The sequence below is a fragment of the Scomber japonicus genome, chromosome 16 (genome assembly GCF_027409825.1).
Source record: "Scomber japonicus isolate fScoJap1 chromosome 16, fScoJap1.pri, whole genome shotgun sequence".
NCBI classification, from domain to species: Eukaryota; Metazoa; Chordata; class Actinopteri; order Scombriformes; family Scombridae; genus Scomber; species Scomber japonicus.
In genome coordinates this window covers 23,316,880-23,337,574 of record NC_070593.1, presented here as the reverse complement: position 1 = coordinate 23,337,574, position 20,695 = coordinate 23,316,880, and the positions used below count along the sequence as shown (strand labels likewise).

At 40.2% G+C, this 20,695-nt stretch overlaps 1 protein-coding gene across 1 annotated transcript in view; it reads right to left on the bottom strand.

The window, feature by feature from the left end:
- ralgapa1 (Ral GTPase activating protein catalytic subunit alpha 1) overlaps positions 1 to 20,695 on the bottom strand; it is a 66,833-nt gene that overhangs the window by 22,812 nt on the left and 23,326 nt on the right. Inside the window, 20 exon segments of the mRNA XM_053335458.1 lie at positions 1,061 to 1,219; positions 4,033 to 4,188; positions 6,118 to 6,241; positions 6,533 to 6,604; positions 9,681 to 9,805; positions 10,132 to 10,247; positions 10,489 to 11,113; positions 12,083 to 12,202; positions 12,407 to 12,525; positions 13,751 to 13,934; positions 14,182 to 14,319; positions 14,455 to 14,523; positions 15,251 to 15,361; positions 17,198 to 17,306; positions 17,776 to 17,834; positions 19,176 to 19,301; positions 19,509 to 19,637; positions 19,775 to 19,930; positions 20,196 to 20,294; positions 20,383 to 20,576. Coding sequence (XP_053191433.1) covers positions 1,061 to 1,219; positions 4,033 to 4,188; positions 6,118 to 6,241; positions 6,533 to 6,604; positions 9,681 to 9,805; positions 10,132 to 10,247; positions 10,489 to 11,113; positions 12,083 to 12,202; positions 12,407 to 12,525; positions 13,751 to 13,934; positions 14,182 to 14,319; positions 14,455 to 14,523; positions 15,251 to 15,361; positions 17,198 to 17,306; positions 17,776 to 17,834; positions 19,176 to 19,301; positions 19,509 to 19,637; positions 19,775 to 19,930; positions 20,196 to 20,294; positions 20,383 to 20,576 — 2,990 coding nt within the window.

Below are 20,695 nucleotides of genomic sequence, written 5' to 3'. Positions count from 1 at the left end.
TCTCTCTAGGATTGTGAGACATGCTGGATGCATATCTGGGAGGTCTGGTAGGGATTGCACGCACAAATGCACACGTATACAAAAATATACAATTATGAAGCAAAACACAGCTAGAAATTCTGAAAACCAAGATATCAAGAGTTGATTCATGTAATTTCCACATAACTCTACACATGTTAAGGTGTAATAATGCAACCTGCTGTGTCACTGTAAATGTTAAAAGTGACTAATTGGTTCTTATTATATGGCAGCAAACAGAGTTTAGTCATTTAAATTTCAGAGGCAACTGAAGCTAATTGTGAAATGTATCTACTTATAAATAACTGAAGTTGAAAATTAAATACAGCTGCATTCACAGCAGCGCAATATTTCCTCTTTCCAAGTTTTATGATTTCAAGAACTTTTTCTTTCTTGGATCATATGACTGACTTACCGTAACTTGACAGGACGTAAATTGCTTATTCTCAGCAGCCCGCATGCTTAAGTGTGTATGTGTGCATGAGTGTGTATTTTGGATATTGCTTTCTGAACTTTTAACCTGTTTATTTAGACAAATTATTTAGATAACTATATATGGACACTTTTCTTTCTGAATGTATAAATCATAAAACAAAACTTAAACCACATGAATGGTTTACATAGTAAAATAGTTCAAAGCTGCATATTTAGTGGTATTCAAATTTTGACATTAAGTATTCAGGTCTGATTAAATTTCATAGGTATTCCAGATGCTTATAGCCTTTCTCCTTTTCTACCACATTTCATTTGGTCCTCTATCCTTTATGCATATTGAATTGTATAACTGGCTTTTGGTCAAATTCAGTCTCATCTCTGTCCAGCCTTTAAAAAGTAGACTGTCTGGCTACTGAGCAACACAATATCAGCTCCACAACAGCTGATTAGCCCAGAAGACGACTGAATTATCCTTTTGGCTTTCAATAATGTCTTAAATGTCCCGTCAACTAAGTGTTGTTTTAGAAGCATTTTGCACCAGTTTGAGTCCATTACATCATCTTTCATAAATCTGTATCAGTGTGGCGATGAAGTACACTGTATTTACCTCAGGTTTTTTAAGGATATGGATGGAGTACATGTGGTTCTTCATGGGGTAGATGACGATGAGCACGTCTCCAAATTCAGTGGGGATGATCCCTCGACGGTAGTCTCTGGAATGTTCCGACCAAACGATGTGGACCTCGTCATTACCCAAGTGTCTCAGCTGGATGGTGGGGAGGGGCGGTAAAGAAAGTTTAACACTAATCTGAAGAACATAAACATCTTGCATTTTTATTTTTGCAGCACAAACAAATAACACAAACTAAGTCAATGCAATCCACACAGACACACAGACACACACACACACACACACACACACACACACACACACACACACAAACGGAGAAGGTCTCATACAATGAGCCAGATGGGCTATATCCATCATAAACCCAAGGCTTTTGATTTTGTGTATGTGTGTGTGTGTGTGTGTGTGTGTGTGTGTATGTGCTATATAGATGGCCCTGGGGTGATGGAGTGAATGTGTGAAGATGGAGAGTGGACAAGAAGACAGAGTGAAGCTCCGGAAAGATGGAGTATAAGCTGGAAGACAGATGGGATCAAGTTTGATGCAGTGTGACGGTGTGTGTGTGTGTGTGTGTGTGTGTGTGCGTGTGTAAGTGGTTCACATTCACTCAGTGGAGTACGGTCAGGGCTGGTGACAGCTCTGTCATTAACCTTGATGTTTGCCAAAATACACATACACATACACACACACACACACACACGTACACACACACCACCCTCCCACACAGAAGTCTCTCTATGTGTCTGGTGTGTCACGTGCTCTCACGTGGCCGTCGTTCTTGGCCTCGGCCCTGAGATGAGTGCATGAAAGACGTTTCCTTTTAAACGTATATTTATCTAGAATCAGTTGTGTTTTAGACCTCTTGGAAGGATTTCTGTGCATAAAGTATTTATTAACCCAAAAAAACTTTCTTACCATCCATATTTCACAAGACCATGTATCAGGATGCAGTTAAAATACATTTATTTATGCCTGAAAAACTTCATGACTTACTCATCATGTTTGGGAGTGACTTCACCCACTCGCTATAACGACATTACTTGAATTCACCTGACTGTGTTGAGTTATAGGTTTAATTAACCTGATATTTTTCTAGCGATGCATTAAGTTGAAATATGAAACACACGAGATATACAGATGAATAAATCTTTTCGAGGCGCTTCTCTCTGACGTCGTCTGCGAGACACACAACTCACAGAGATATGAAGAACTGATGGGCTCTGCCATTATCACATTTGGGAGAGTGAGAATTATGAGCTTCAGGCAGTATTTTTTGGGTGTTTTAGGTGACACAGTCGAGTAAGGCTAATAAGTGGAGTCTTGCTGTCTGATGTGCTGCTCTGCGCTGCATCACTTCTTCTTCAAAAAAAAAAACGCCCCCAAAAAACGTTATATTATTAAGATAAGAGTGATGTCACCTATGAATCCAGAATCACTCTTTTTTACAATTTGAATAATGTTAGAAGCGGATGTGAGATGAGAGGAGAGCGGCACTCACTGCAAAGAGTGAAAACTGGACAAATGCCCTGCGATGGACTAAACTCCTGCTGCGGTGTGTGTTTGTGTGTGTGGCATGAGGATGGATGATAAATGCCTGCCAGTATGGACATGTGTATATCTGTCGGTTTAACCTCTCTGTGGACACATTTGTCAGACTGTGTGTGTGTGTGCGTACGTGCGTGCGTACGTGCGTGTGCACGCGTAATCAAGTGTGTGCTTCTGTGTCCAACGTTAACACAAATTTATAGTCTTGTGGTTATTTGAGCAGACTGATGTGAATAAAGCCCTTTGTGGATGTGTGTTTGTGTCAGGTTAAACAGGTTTACTGTGTGTGTGTGTGTGTGTGTGTGTGTGTGTGTGTGTGTGTGTGTATGTGAGTATGTATGTTTTATGGGGCCATCAGCTGATCAGGGAGAATGATGGTGTCGGACCAGGCGCTGATAATCCAATCAGGAGCCTGCAGCGACGTGAAAGGCTGAGAAGCAGGAAGTATGATCTGATTAAAGGGACATTACGGCCATGTGTAGAGCGCCCAGTGCCTGGGGGTTGACAGGTGTACACCGATGCGCACACACGCACACACGCACACACGCACACACGCACACACGCACACACACATACACACACACACACACAGAGTTGTGTTTCCATCACTTCAGAGGACTTTACATTGACTTACATTCATTTTCTGGAGACTTCTCTAACCTCAACCATAACCCCCACATGCCTAAGCCTAACCTTAATATAACCCTACCCTACACTACTATAATGTCTAAGCAAGTCTTTACTCTAAATATAATGATTTATGTTAAGGGGACTTGCTTTTTGTCCCCGTAAGGTAGGTGAGTCCCCACAATGTAAGGAACACCTGAACCACACACATACACACTACACTACACTTTTCTAGACACTAATATAACAACACCAAACAAACACAGATGCGATTTGCCATCAACGGATTGGTGTTTGTGTGTTTGTATGTGTGTGTGAGAAGCAACCTACGCTCATTTACAGTGTCATTCTCAGGCAAAAAGAAAGAGATGAGGAGGAGGGGAAAGGTAAGGAACAGAGGGAAGAGGAGTAGTGAGGGTTTTTCTCCTCGTTTCCTGTCATTGCACATCTCCCCTGTCTCCACCTCAGGAAATAAAGGGAAATTAGAGCAACGACAATAAGCGTTATTATTACTAATTATTCCATCTTCCACACCACATACACACACAACTGCAGTTTGGGAGAGAGCGATAGCTAGCGGATAGTCGATGCATAATGCAGAGAACCTGACTATAAAACCATTTTGAAATGTCACTGTGTTTGTGTGTGTGTGGGTCGCTCTACCTCACCCAGCAACAAACAGGTAATTAGGTGCACTTCCATTATCTGGATAGAAATAGAAAGGAGTGAATGCTGAGAGCTACTGGACTACAGATACTGTGTGTGTGTGTGGGTGGTACCTTCTTGGTGAGGTTGTGGTCTTGGTCGTGGGGCATGCGCGTGGACACGTGGTAGATGACCTCGGTGGTGGAGGTGGCGTAGTAAGGCGTGGTCTGGCCTGTGCTGCGATTCCTCTGGAGACCTCCCATGAAGCCGCAGTGAGTGGTGAGGTCCACCTGCACACACACACACACACACAGAAAGACACATTAAAAATAATAACTCCATTTACAGCTTTTGGTACCATGAAATGGGACATGTTGAGAAGAAAATATGTGGAAACATACAGTTTCAGTTATGACATGTTTCTAGAAACGGAGTACACCTAGCTCTTAGGATTTTTTGTCAGCTACTTTGTCAGCTCTTTACTCATCAATACACATCAAACAGAAAGATGCAGGTAGAGGTTCAGGCTGCTGAATACACCAACATACACTGGAAGACTGTATTTGTGAACACTAAACTGGTGTTGCAAAGAATCAATTTATCAATTCAAAAAAATGCACCTATAAAAACAGTCAATTATTCAAAACACTACAATTGGCTAAAGAGAAAGGGGGCAGATCACTCCCATGCCTGATAGACTATTATAAGGCAGCGCAATTAAGACCACTAGCGTGCTGCTGCAACCCAAATTATACAGCAAAATGGAAGGATTTGGAAATTTCACAATTAGATGTACCACTACAATCTATACTGGGCAGTAAAACACTGTATGAGCAGCATTCTAGTGGCTTGAACCAATGGTCTAAAGTTTGTCTTCGCATTTGGTTTAAGGAATGTAGGTCACCATCATTTGAAAGACAGTCCAAGTCACTGAGATGGGTTGCCTTTGACCCCGACTTCAAGCCGGCAAGGATTGACGGAAGGTTTATACATTGGTATAGAAGAGGAATCACCTCTTACTGCTCAATTACATCCAAGGGAGAATTTGATAGTTTTCAGAAAATTTCGGACACATACGGGCTGGAAAAAATAGATTTCTTTAGGTATCTCCAAATTAGGTCTTATTATAACAATCAGGTAAAACCACTTGAGGAAAGTGAGACCAACTTAATTGACATATTTATTGACATGTACAAAAAAAAGGATAATAGGAAACTTGTCTCAAAGTTGTACTCCTGTATCCAATCTAATAAAATACACTCAACAGATAAGATTAGATTAAAATGGGAGAAAGAATCTCAAACTGTCATCACAGAAGAAGAGTGGTTGAATATTTGCTCTGTACAGTCAATCTCCACCAGTTCTGGTCTGTGGAGAGATTTCTGCTGGCGGAATCTGGTCAGATATTTCATAACCCCTAAGTTAAAATGTGTGCAAACAGGGGAGACGGCCAGGGGACTGTGTTGGAGGAACTGTGGTGAACAGCTAGCAGACCATTTTCACATATTTTGGGGCTGCCCAGCTATTCAGCCATACTGGCAAAAGATTACACAAGTAATACAAAACATTTTTGGTGATGGAATTAACAGTTCTTTTTCCACAATCTACCTGGGTAATATTGCTCCCCATATATTGGGGCCAGACAAATATCTTTTAAAAATACTGTTAGCAGCCAGTAAAAAAACTATAACTCGAAGTTGGCTGCAGGCCACACCTCCAGCAGAGTCCGACTGGATCAACATTGTGACCAACATTCAGAACATGGAACGAATGACTTTTTCGCTAAATCTACAGTTTGAGAAATATCTGCACTTTTGGGAAAAATGGATTGTGTATATGTCCACAAGAGATGCTCACTGAGCCGTCATTGTATTTGTAACTCCAGTATAATGTATAATGTCTGAATGGATGTATAGGTGACCAACTGTTTGTTCTATGTATTTCTGTATATTGTCTATGTTCTTTCTATAAAAATAAAGTAAAAAAAAAAACAAAAAAAAACAGTCAATTATGACATAAAAATTCAACACATTTGATATTTATAGACTAATTTGCTTGTTTTCCCAATGTAAACTAAATACGCTAAAACTAAAGCGCTATTGCAACTGTAATTCGTTACAGTTCAAGGAAACAATGTTGAGAAAAATGCAGAATTTCCTCTGCTGACAATGGGATAAATGTGTGAAAAAAGGAGAAAGGATGTGAGCACATTTTCTTACCTCCCAGCCCAGTCCAGACACAAAGTCTTCATAGGCCTGGCTGCCCGCTGTGTTGGTTAGGATGGAGTGTTTGTCCTCTTGGCCCTCAGCCACATAAAATACTGCTATTTTATGAGTCTCACGGCTGGAGGAGAAACGAGGGAAAACAATCATGACCAAAAGGACAAGTAATGAGAAGTGGCTTGTAAGTCACTACCATTTATTTCAGCAATATTTAAAAGTCCAATCACTCTAATACCCCTCAAGATCTCAGTCTTTGTTATGACTCTTTAAGGACAAAATGACAGCTGAATTCTACTTACAGCAGAAAGAAAGAGGGACTAAAAGGGAGAATTGTAGAAACTGGCTAAAAGCTGAATGTAAAGGTGAAACAGAGGAGATGAGGGAGGAACGCAGTACAAATATATTTTCTCACCACTGCCGTGAGTCCAGGTTCTTCAGCTCTCTCAGCAACTTCTCGTTTTTCCTCAACAAATGAAAGTTAGTCCTGCCAAAACACACATAGAAATATACACAAAGGTTAGGAATCATTTTCTAAAGATATGAATAAACCTTCCTCTCTATCATTATCTGGGTAACACAGGTGCCTAATTGGCTGCTAGCCTGTTTTTGTCACTGTTTCCTGGAAAGTTAAAAACAACAAAAAACACACTAAATCCAGGGCTAACTAATGAGACAGGAAGTAGAGCTGGCAGGACTTCTGGTAAAAACATCCAGTCAAAACAATACAAACAACGCTTCATCATTCAATGGGCAATGTTTGACATTTTCAGATAAGTGCTTAAATCCTTATGGACATAAATATGAAATCCTTACATTAGTTTTGTATAGAGAGTACTATATTGCTGCTAGAAAGTAGATCACACCATGAACAACATCACTAACACCAGCATGAGGATGATTCACCAAACAGCTTTTCAGTCAGTACTTTCAACAGTTTGTTTCAATTTTGAAACTAAATAGTCTGTACACTAACACTGCATAAACACTGTCAGGTGAAACTCTCTTTAAATAGGAAAAACTGAACTCCACTCGCTGTTGCCGTGACTTCCGAACCATATACGTATTTTACCTGAATATAATAAACTGGTAAATTCTTTGAGAGAAAGGCAGGCTAGATGCTCTGATGGTTTTGTAAAAGCAACTCTGTTATTCTTATATTTGAATAGCATAGAGAAAAAAAAAGATGGAAAAACATTTTTTAAATAGATGAACATGTAAGGTTCAGAGAGCTCGAGCATTCTGCAATTACAGCATGAGGAACCTAATTGGGATCATGTTGCTAAATAACCAAATGTCTTTTTACTTTCAATTTTTTTCTGTTTAAAAAGGTCTGTGTGTGTGTGTGTGTCTGTCTGTGTGTCTGTGTGTGTAAAATAAAGAGAGATGCTCTGTCTAATCAAGGACAAGAGTGCCTCCTTTTTACACACACACACACACACACACACACACACACACACACACACACACACACACACACACACACACACACACACACACACACACACACTACAGATTATGAAAGATATACAGTAGCATGCACTGTTTTGGAGTAGGTTAACATTTACCAACAACTTCATTTTATGTTCTGTTATGTTTATGTAACATTGTGTTCTGGTTTGAATACCTGAGGGATACAGTAAGAGACAAGGTTAGACTCTCCAGAAGAGTCAAACTTGGCAGTGCAGTATCAGGTTGTAAAACAACACGCGTTAGCTTATCACTGTGATAAAGCAGTTGAACGAATGATAGATAAAATCTTGCAGAGTTCGCACCGTTCCCTGAATCATCACTGATTCAGCTCCCTGCCTTCCTGCCTTACATACCATACATCACTTAAACCCATAAATAATGGACTTGCCAATATTGTTTAGTTTGGAAAGTCCATTAAAATAACCTCCTCTCTAGCTCTGGTCTTATAAATATGTCTTACTGGGTGTTATTATTACTTGACAAGCGCATCAACACCTCATACTGACTGCGACTAGTATATCACCTACAGGGTCTGTACAGAAAAGGCCAAGGTCTTATTTTTTAACCAAAACAAAAACCTTTTATTCATTCTAACTAGCTCAAGAACCGTTCAAAATCACCAGCCACCAACTTTGGGCGCTGCTGATATAAAACCAAGACTCGAGCAGTGAAGCTTGGTGTGGACTCATAATGACACATCATTCTTTTCTCTCTTAGAGAGCTAAAAAAAAAAAAAAAGAAAAAAAAGGGGAGAAAGAGCAGGAGATAAAGAGCGAGAGAGACAGCAATTTGCTCTTTATTAAACTGATACTTGGTAATGGCCTCATTCTCTGCTCTCAAAGACTCCATTTACACCCTGGATTATAGGGAAAAGCATAAAAGGGGACACACACATGCACGCACACGGGAGACTGTCAGTATCTTAGTGTCTGTAATGTCCCATATGAATACCTGGAGAGACATAAGGGGACAATAACAGATGATTAGACAATCTCTACTTATCTTTTTCTCTCTCTCCTTATTTCTTTTTTGACATCCTACAAATTTATTGAGCCTTCTCATTTTCTCATTCTCTCTAACATTCACTCACTTATTATGGCTCCATTTCTTTTTTCTTTTTTTTGTTTGTTCTTCTCTATCTACATCTACCCGTGCCGTATTCATCCTGTTTTCTGATTCGCCATCTCTCCCTCCATCATTCTCTTCTTCAACTACTCCCTTTTATTCAAACTCTAAATGGCTTGAGTTTGATCAATAGAGTACTATGCTCATTATAACACTCTCTTACACACACACACACACTCATACACACACTGTGTTAAGAAGTCTATTGTGCTGGCTGAATGCAGACGGTGTAATTCCCTGGATAAAGTATAAAGAGCAATGAGTGTCCATTAGCTGGCCAGACACATTTAAAGTGATACCTTGACATTGTGTGTGTTTTAGCTCGGAGTCATTGAGAAGATGAAATGCTGCTCCATTTGAATGGAAAAACGTGTCTAATTAGAATTTTTTTTTAAAATCTGAAATCTTTTGTCTCATTTGCATTCAACAAGCATTTGGTTTGTTTTAAGGGAGACAAAAGTGAATAAAAGGATTCATGCACCAAATCTGTCCTACAGCAACCTGAAAAACAGCCTCATATTCAATGCTTCTCTTTAAACATCAAATGTGCAAAGGCAGTAAAGTCAGATATATGTGTAAATATATATATGTATAAAAGGAGCTGCAAACAGAAGCAAAAACATCTGCTTCAATTGAAAATGTCTCAGTTGGTTTCTAATACATATGGAATGTAAAATATATACACATATAAATAAAATATATAAAAATGGAAATATGGAACCCATTCTTGACACCAAACCCCTAAGGTTCTGACTAGCAGGCCATTAATATTCAGATATATCAGCATCTTCATATATTCCATGCTAGCTGATAGGCCATAGTCTGCATTTTCCTCTATTCAAAAAGTGCTGTTGAACTCTTAAACTGTAAAACACCCTGCCACATGATAACCACACACCAGGGATGTTTGCCAGAATAAGTGAAACACTTGATGTGTTGGGATCTATTGCCCGTCTGTGTCTCACCTCTTCTCCCAGGAGTTGAGTCCCAGTATGTTGATTAATAGTCTGCAGTAGTAGAAGGCAGACTGTGGTGTCTGGGTCTCTGGTTCAGGCTGCTGCACTGCTCTCATGTTCAAATCCTCACCTCTCTGGAACACACATTTCAATTTAATGCAAAACAAATATAAATATAAATATTAAACAAATGAGAAAGAAAATATATAATAATGTTGAACAGAAAACATTTCTTTAAAATACATTTTCTCTCCATAATTCAGTGCACATATTTGTTGTTATCCTTAAAAAAACTTTATGTATGTACAGTAGCTATATATTTTTATAACCCTAACAACTAATTGCGAATAGAGAAAATAGTCAACAGATTAATGGGTAATGAAAATAATTGTTAGTTACAGCCCTTAGTGATTTAAATGAATGAGCTCATTCTGTGGACATGAATATGGACGATACGCACATGAAGGACGAACTCTCGCTCGGCAGCACTCTGCTTCAGGATGGCGTTGATCACGTCGTTCTCCTGCTTTTCTGAAACACAGGCTGGAGGAGGGGCCGGGATGTTGAGCGGCATGCCTGGGGGGGGGGGGGCAATCAGGACAGTAAGTTAATGTAGCTGTAAAGGATTGCTATCTTTAGAACTTCAGTTCAAGAGTGACACTGATAGTGACAAATATGCCACACCTCCCCTGTTTTACTGAACCAACTGAGGGATAAAAGTCTGTAAAATATTCAATGAAAATCACTTCAGGAGCCGCTAACATACTTTGATTTTGTGTGTGTGTGTGTGTGTGTGTGTGTGTGTGTGTGTGTTTACCTGCCCTCTGAAGACATTCTGGACTGGAGTATCCCAGATACTGCAGCATTTCATCCAGTGCGTCATCTCCTTCCCTAAGCGAATCCCACGCCGGCACCGCCTCCCGACACACGCGCTTAGCCAATGGCGGCGCCAGGAGCTGTTCTGAGCACGGCTCTCCTCTATCCCCCTCCGCATCCATTCTATACTCCGTGTTCCCCTCCTCCTGCTCCTCCTCTTCCTCTTCTCCTCCTCTTTCCTTCTCAGCGACTTTCCTCTCCTCTCCTTCTTCCTCCTCTCCCTCTCCCTCCAACTCTTGCCTTTCGCCCTCCGTCCCTCGTCCTCCCTCCTCAGACTCTCTTTCCTCCTGCCCGTCTTCCTCTACTTCTCCTCTCTCAGCTTCTGTCTTTTTCACCGGACCGCCTGGTGGGGTGCGTAACTGGAGATTCGCACTGTGAGGCGATTGTGTGTGTGTCAGGAGGGTGTGTGCCGGGCTGCTTGGGGAGCACGGTGGGGGCCCGTAAAGGACGGCGGAGTCCCAAGAGTGCTTTCCGGCTATGTCTCGGATGATGACCCGAACGCAGGCGGGAGCGGAGGACAAACCGGCTGTCATTCCGCCTCCCGGTACACCAGACTCTGACCGGATCTGGAGAGAAGAGAAAGAAAAAGAATGAATCACTCAATACAGATTAGAAAAATCATCCTAATGCTAAATTACTGAAGTTTAGAGTAACTAGAAGTTAAACCACTACAGCTCAGCAAAATCAAGATTTTCAGGGGGTGTTTTGCTTGACATGTTTGAACTAAAGCTACAATGCTACCGCTGCTAAAAATCTATAAGGCAGTATAACTAGGACATTATCAAAGCCAGGCAACATCTACAGGAGTTTTAACATCCTAAATGATTTTGAAATCAGGTTTTGCAATATTTTATAATAATGGCGCATCGCACACAACAGGATATAATAAAGATTGTTGTGCCAGATGGAGGAATGCATCATCTCATGTGATCTCATGAGATCTCATGGTGAAGCAGATGTTAACAAAATGGAGACGAACATGGTGCAATAACTTGCTTTAGTAAATCTCTTATGCTTGACAGTAGGGTTATGATATGTCTTGGAGGGCAATACATGGAGGCCAAAACACCAGTACAGCAGCTTGTTGTTTCTTTGCTGTCACCATTACAAGTCATCTCATTCACTTTCATCTCCTTCTCTGCTATTGTGGTCCCGCTTGGAAAGTAGTGACATAATCATCCATGTTTAAAAAACAAAAAACAAAACATGTCTGAAATTATTAGGGCAGGTCTGAGTACAGTTCTGGAGGGTTAAGACTGGACCTGTAAACCCAGATAATCTGGGCCCAACATCTGTACTGTCCAAAGTCCCAGACGAGATTTGACCTGAGATTGTCAGGAGGGGTGAATCAGGGCTATTCAGCCCAAAACTCCTGCAGTCTGAGCCAGGCTTAAGATCAAGTCTTCCATACTGGTGCAACCTTAAGTTTGAGATCGTTCAGCATAATTTATAATAACATGAACAGGTCTAAAAGTATTGTAGTGTGTCTTAAGCTTATTTCATTTAGAAAGCATTTTTGTTTCAGTTCTGTCTACCTGAAGCACTGAAAGCAGCGTGGAGCCGTTCAGAACCAGGAACTGTAGGTTTGGTGAGTGGAATAGTTCTGGTCCCAGATCTGCACTCTCACAGTACGGGTTGTCTTGGTTCTCACAAACCTAGAAAACATGGAGCACAGTGTCAAAGTAGGAAAACACTCAAACATTCCCCTTAAAACAAACAGGTATCATCACCACATACAACACGTCATACTAGTGCCACACACACACACACACGCGCACACACACGCGCACACACACGCGCACACACACACGCACACGCACACACACACACACACACACACACACACACAGTAACAGTACCTGGCTAGACAGAGTAGCAGGCCCTCCAGACATGGGGTAATGCCCTAGATGGTTGACCAGGTGGGTGATAACTGTCCTGGCTGCTATGGAAACCAGGCCCTGCTGAATACGGCTACGAACTGCAGAAAGAAAAGCGAAACACAAATAGAAGTCAAGTATTTGGATAACACAGATACTTCCTGGTTTTTACTGTTGTGACGCCTGAAATGAAAACTCAGTATTTTCTAATAACAGTAAAAACCGAAAGCCACAATGAAGCTATGGAGATGGCTACCAATTGATCTACATAAAAACACAATAACTTCATCATGTACAAAATTAAGCATTAACATTATTGCTCCATATTGGGGTAAAAGGTGTAATTGTTACTCTAAGTTGATATTTAGGTTCTGATTTAGAAGAAACCTTCAGAAAAAACAAGAAAGAGTTACAAACACACATTTGGCTTGTACATAGCCTGCCCCATGCTGAGAAGAAGCCAATGCCATCACACACTGTGCTGGTAGCAGATCCAGGCTAATCAACATCATTACACACACACTGTGACACAAACACACGTTCAAACAGCTCCTTATTGACAGAACTGTGTGTAGACTGCAGATATGTATTGACCAGACATTCTCAAAAAAACCCTCGAGCCTCAGGAGAGCTCGGGATGAGGAAGGGAAAGAAAAAAGGAAAAAAAAAACCAAAAAAAAACAAAACAAGGAAAGGCAAATCAACATATATGAGTGAATCACATAAAGAAAAACTGAAGTTAAAGATATAAACTTAGAGAATAATAATAATAAAAGTGAAGACAAGAATATTAGAAGTGAAGACTAGAGGATTGGAAGAGAGAAAAGAGAGGAGAAGAAGCATGGTCTATCATGGTGCTCCAGGCATTAGTGTAGTCACAGTGTCCTGGTGGACCGCAGCGGGGGACAATACACACTCTCACACGGATGCACACACAGGTGTGCTCACACACACACTCACACAGACACACACCTGACTTCTTCCATCTTTAGTGATTCCAGTGGTTCGGTGACAGCGCTGGATCGTATTGTCCAGAGATTTTGTGTGTGTGTGTGTGTGTGTGTGTGTGTGTGTGTGCGTGTGTGTGTGTCTGTCAGTGCACTACTTTACATGCACAGACATATCATAGATTTAATGTATATATATTCCAGGTGATGTCTTGTATGTCTGTATCTTCCTGTTGTCTAATTAGTATGTTGTGTTAGTCCTGACTGGATCTAGCAGCATCATATAATTCACATAACAACTCACATCATAGAACCCAATAGTAGATAGTTATAATGGCCCACTAGTAGTGTAGTGTGTCCCTGCTGTTGAATTAAATACCTTCAGTGACTGGCTGTAGTTTGTTGGAGCGTTCAGAGTCCGGGCTGTGTAGCGGTTCTGGTTCTCTGAGGCTCTCTAATGGCAGGAAGGGGTCGTAGTCTGGACTGAGCAGGTCTGACAGCTGCAGCGGATTATACTTGGCGCTGGAGATAGACTGAGCTCCGTACACACACCCGTGCAACACCTAGAGAGAGTTTAAGAGAAAAAAAAGATAAGCAATGTCGTTCCTGTTTGGATTCCATTTAACCTCATTTATAATCCAACTTATGTTAAAAACTTGCTTTAAACATGGGGAATTTTTTGGTGGATTCATAATGTCATTACAATGTGACATGTGATTGTGTGTGTGTGTGTGTGTGTGTGCGCGTGTGTGTGTGTGTGTGTGTGTTAGGGGCTTAGTTTATCATGATGACACAAACTCCCCTACATACCTTATAAATACAGCTGAGCAGGGTCTTGGTGGGCTGCTCCCTGTCTAAGGGGCTTTGTGTTTGAACAGGCTGAAGGAGAGTCTTTGGAGGCAGAGCCATCACCCAGTCCAGCAGACACAACAGGAGGGACACTACCAGCTGCAACACACACAAGTCATGAGGTTACTACACAGGTAAAACAAGTAATGTAATGTTAAAGAGAGAGAGTGTGTGTGTGTGTGTGTGTGTGTGTGTGTGTGTGTGTGTGTGTGCGTGTGTGTGTGTGTGTGTTACCCTCTTATCCAGCTCATGTGGAGAGGACTCAGTAGTAGGCAGCAGGTACGTGATGGTGGCAATCAAAATCTAAGACAAATAAAATGAAACACATTTGTTTTTAATGATAAAACTAAAAAAATACACTCAGTATAAAAAACATAAATAAAGAATAATCAGCTGAACAAGGAAATTAAAGCCAATTAGAACATTATATTTGCAATTTGATTTTGATTTTAAAAATCACTGAAGAAATCCACAGAGGAGCAATAAGAATATCCACACTAATATAATTTCATTTCATAATGGCATGCCTGAAACCATTCATGTATACTGGGTCAGTATAACCATTGATAAAATTATCACTTCAGGCACTGGTGAGATTAAAAAAAAGCAATAATGTCAGTAAATCAGTCTGCATTGATCTATAAGAGTTTTTATTTTTTCTTTGTAATTTCTTCTTCTTATTATTCTTCGTCTTATTATCAGCTTGTCAATCAACTGTGAATCACTTTGAACTACATTAACCTGTATGAAAGCTGCTATATAAATCAAGTTTGATTATTTGAATGATGAATACTATGAATGGTGTCCTCTGTTTTATACTGTATGAAAAGTTTCTCCCTCAGTTCATTAAATCTCTGCAGCATCTGAATGCAGCACAACTGATATGTGGATAAATCTGCAGCCTCTGAAAAGCGCAGCGCCCGTTACATATTGACGTTCGCAGTGTTTACCTTCACTAAATCACCTGATGTTTACAAATAACACATTTGATTTAGAAACGTGATTAATCGTACAATAATTTAAGTCTCACCTCAACGATCTTCTTTGGAGTGTCGGGAGGGAATTTGAGAAGATGATCCACGTGACTGATGAGAAGGTGAAGGATGTCTGACGCCACCAGTGCTACATTCTTATTGGGATACTGGGAAATGACACACACGTTATTCGTGTTAATTCAGATACAATCATATATATTAGTCACCTTACTTTAAATATATATTTTAAATCCCATGTGAAATATTCAAAAAAAGTTAATAAATACAAGTCAAAACATCTGCTATGAAAAGGGTCTATTAGTGGCCAGGGAGAGAATTCACAGATTAGTCAGGCTCTAAACAGGATCATCATCTACACAACAAAAAATGCTTCTGGATAGGGAGGGGTAGCAGGATGAGAGGGACAGCAGGAAGAAGTGGCTCTGCATGGAAATATGACGATCCCTCAAGCTTTGTGTGTGTGTGTGTGTGTGTGTGTGTGTGTGTGTGTGTGTGTGTGTGTGTCACAGAGCCCGTGGCTGAGGCTACTGGCTGCTGTTGCTACGAAGGCAAGAGATTCAAAAGTGGACAAGATGTGTGTATAAGTGTGTGTGTGTGTATCACAGCTTGCAGCATTCCCCTTGGATTAGTCTCCTATCTGAAGGAGGACCAAACATATTGACAGTCCAGGGTTTGCTCCCAGGAGTGAGTGAATGCAAGTGTGTGTGTGTGCACGCGTGTGTGTCGCTGTAGTGTCTTAGCAGGCCATTGGCTGCCGATACACAAGCTAGGGATTCCAAGGTGGAAAAAGGTATGTGTGTGTGTGTGTGTGTGTGTGTGTGTGTGTGTGTGTGTGTGTGTGTGTGTGTGTGTTTGTGTGTGTTTGTGTGTGTTTGTGTGTGTTTCCATCTAGAGTCACTTGGCTGGAGATGAGACAGTGAATGTTGGACAGTGTTATTGTGATCCACAGGCCTCCCAGTCTAGTGGCCTGAAACAGACCACTGAGGCAATTTCACCCAACACTAAAATATCATCTCCAACAATGTTTTCCCATCATACTTTGGCTCCACACAGCTCACCATGTTTAAACACATCGAGATCCCAATTGTCCAGTTTTCAGCCAGTGTTTTGGCGCTTTTAAATAACCTTCATTTTGATTTTCAGCAGCTACATTACAACCTCACTCATTTGTACAGTTTTAATCCCGTGACCTGTGTCAATCCAAATCATTCTCTTTTAATACCCTCACCTCACATTTCTAGTTGTACCCACTTTAGTTTATAGTGACTTTATTTTATTACTTATTATATTTTATTAAACTTTTGAGTATTCTGAATTTCTACATTTTATCCGACCTCTGGTGTTTCGTGATAGTGTTTCCTCAGTTCCTGTTTTTATTGAGTCATTATTCATTCATTTTTCATTTTGTTTTGTTTTTTAATATGTAAAGCATTTTGTGTTACATTACTATGTATGAAAAGTGCTATTCAAGTAAAGTCTGATTGACAGATTGATTGATTTCATTGGAGTTTTGTAAGTAGGATTCACTTTATCTCATGCAATATGCTAACATGATTTAATACAGTTGCTATTAAAATGTAGAAGAAACATTTAACTGTCACATAAACTGGTGCATTAGTCATTCTACTATTTTGAAGTCATGACATGTAATTGTATTTAATCATAAAGTGCCCTTTGAATTAGCATTAGGAAGTCGAGCAGATGTTCAGACACTCAGATCAGTATGACAGGCAGCTAATCAGAGCTTGTTTGGTTCAGATTCATTGCTTTGGTCTTATTTCACTGGATCACAGTCAGAGCCTGTACGGTGGTCACCAAGGACAAAGTTTGAGTCTGACTATGTTATCCAGTTGGTTTGACACTGATTTGACTCATATTTCAAAGACCAACTTCTGATTGGTGTTTGAAGCTCAAAAAGTGGCCTGGACAGAACAATAACTGACGGTGCTCTTTAAAAACAGCACAGGAGGAGTGTGACTGACCTTCAGAGTGACACAGATGACATTGAGAGCATCCTTAATCTGTGGATGTTGAGTCCCATGAGACAGCTCCTCACACAGCCAGATCCCCAGACTGCACAGAGCCACACACCTGATAAAAAAAAGTACAGTATGAGTCAACAGTTATACACACACACAGAAAAAGACACACAAAAGATCCATACAAATGCTGTGTATTCAAGTTAATAAACAAATGTATGTTTAAAAAAAAAAAAGAAAACAGACGAACAGAAAACAAGTATGTGAAAACAAACAGGTAGTCAGGTGTTTTGCTGTTTTACCGTTTTAATTTTATTCGTCTATTCCATTAATGTCTTTAAATATTATGCAATGCAATTAATAAAACACCATAACAAATTCTGACTGCATAAATTACCACAGAGATATGTCAAATCCTCTCTCAGTTTGAAAAAGGTAGTATTTCATAAAGTAGAGTAGTGTAGGTTTGTTTTTATATCCTATCACAGAATAAATAAAGCTGCACACAGATACACGCGTACACACGTATAGTACACACAGGTACACACAGGTACACACACATACACACACAGTGCACCTACCTAGCAGGTGCTGAGGGTTCGTCCCGGGCAGAGGTCAGGATGGTTTTGATAATGTGCTCCTGAAACACAAAGCATACAGAGCAAACACGGTTAATTTATCTATCACAGTGCAAAGTATTCATTTTGAGCTGGGCTGTAATGTACACACTGTGAAACTGTTCATCTGTGTTCAATTAACCTTTCCTCCAGGTTTGTTTTATGAAGAGACTCGGTGAAAACTCTAACTAATTTGTGTTTCGGATAATGAGAAAACTTATTCAAAGAATCACTTCATGAAGTGTTAATATATATTATACAAACACTAAATATGGACACACAGTCATAGTACAGACACCTCTACACACACGCACACACACACACACGTTTGTCTGGTCCCTTTGGTCAGTGTTAATGACCGCTTAGTGATTCAGAACCGGTTTCTGTCTTGTAAAGAACCAGCGAGCCGGACAGAGATGCTGCCGCGCATGGCATTAACTGTTTACGCAGCAACAACAACAATAACAACATTACTCCCATAGCTCTAGACTGTTACAAGAATGACTGATGAGACATTAACCTATTAGTTTGGTTCTGAGACCCCCTGAGGAGAGCAGACATGTGTGTTGCAGGGTTTGGGCTGACCTGGATTACACAGAGAAGTAGATAAAGTTGTGATTAAGTGTTCGAGCCTAGGTTTTGCTAGATGTTAGTTTTAAAACACACTGACATATTTTCCCTTAGTTCCTGTGATATAAGCATGATGACCTATCTCAGCTTTGACTTAATGCTCTCTTGTTTTAAAAAAATGATGATTGCTAAAACCAAGGAGGATCAGAAGCCACATTTTCCTTATTTTCTGATGCTGGATCAAATACTAAATATGGTGAGCAGAGTAAAATATATGGGTTACATCGTCAGGGATGATTTATGTGATACATCAATGTTGTAAAATGTATACACAAGATAATATGCTGGCAATTATAGCAAAGCAAAAATGAAGAAGCTGCAGGTGGCATTTAATGATGCTTTCAGAATCTTCCTTAACTCTTACACACTGTTCAGGGTCTAATTTGATTCATATATAGATACATTTTAAAACAGTTTATTCATATTTAATATAATTAACGTTGGACCATTACATTGTGTGATGTAAATATTTTTTCTCCATCAACAATAAAACCCAAAAGCTGAATAATACACACTCTCTGCTCTCTAAAAGCTTCATTAAGAATTGATCACCGATTTATAAATGAGTGATGAGGCGTTTATCAGTGATTTGAGGTTCTGAAATTATGTATAAAGATTAAGAGTTAAGCTCCCATAATGTCCAAGTACAAGTCATATCTTTGTTTTATTGATATGGACTTACAGGTGTGTCTGAAATAAATACATTTCTTCTTCTTCTTTTTCTTCTAGTTTACCTTGACGTCAGGGAACTTGGTGAGCACCACGTCGGCTGTGGTTGGATGGAGGGCCGGGAGTTCCCCATACAAGTTGGGAAAACACACCAGAGATCCAAGCAGAATCTGGGCCTCCACTCTCGGGGCCTGGGATGGAGAAACCAGGAAGAAAAAAAGAAAAAAAGAAATGTAAAGAGACTGATAGATAAAATACATTTAAACATCTAATTCTCTCTTCATTAAAATATTTTGTGCAAGTTTTAGTGTGTGATGTGTGAGCATGTATTGTGCATGTGTATCAAACTGTTTTGCACTGAACAACACTGTATACAGCTGTGTTTCTGTGTTTGTTACATTTAGTGATGAGCAGGCAGTGACTCTAGAAGCTGCAATTATGAAGTCCAGAATCAACATGGTGGCTCCAGGTAGACCGATACTGAAGAACCTGGGACTGCAGTGCTTGATGATGGTGTTCACAATGTCCTACAGTGAAAGAAACAAATTCATCAATCACACCCTTATTGCTATTTTTCACATTTTCACTCTCTGCAAAAGCTCTTAGTTCATCCATCTATCGGACTTAGTAGAAACTGATACAATAGTTAAACTGTCTGAGTTACCTGGTCTTGGTGCAGCAGTCCTTGGTGCATGATGTTGTAGAAGTGTGTGAGAAAGTCTGTGTTTGGGGAAACATCTTGCCGCCTCTTCATGATCCTGCAGATCAGTTTATAGGCATGAAGCTTCCCCTGCTTGTAACGCTCTGTCAGCATGGTGGCCTGGTGGAAAATGCACACACACACAAACATATATACATGTCCACAAAAAACAGTATACAAAGAAGTTTTGCTGTTAGACAGGAAGACCTCCACAAAGAAGCCAGCTGTGTATGTGCTGAATCGGTATGTAGCAAATTCATTTCCATTGTTATACAGTCTATAAAGGGATGCTGAATACAATTAATATGACAGTAGTAGATACTAGCAAAATACAGATGGCCCTTAATCTCACGTGTGTCCTGTAGTGATCACTACTCACACCTACCTTGAAGAGCCATGGAGTGAGGATCCTCAGTGGTGGGATCAGAACAGGGGGAGGGGGTGATGACTGGTTGTCATGAGAAATACCCAAATTATCTCTGATCTGAAAAAAACAAACAAAAAAGAGTAGTTTTTAGTTACAGGATCTTTATATAAAGTGTTCTGTATTAATCATGTGTATCAGTACTCACCTTAGCCAGGTTTTGCCACAGTTCGCAAAGGTAGTCGAAGACCTGAGCATGGATTTCTGGATCTTTGATGGTATTGACATCCCCCAGGATACCCAGCATCCTCCGCCACATTACTGTGGCAACATCTGCGTGCCATCCAGTTAGCGAGCCACCTGCCATCACACTGCAGTCCTCACTTGGGAACTCACTCGTTTCTGAAATCAATCAATCAATTAATCAGTGACTCCTACCGCTCATTGACAACTGAGAGCTCAGTGGAAGGAAACATTGTGGAGATAAATTCATGTGTGTAAATGTTTGTGTGTGTGAGTGT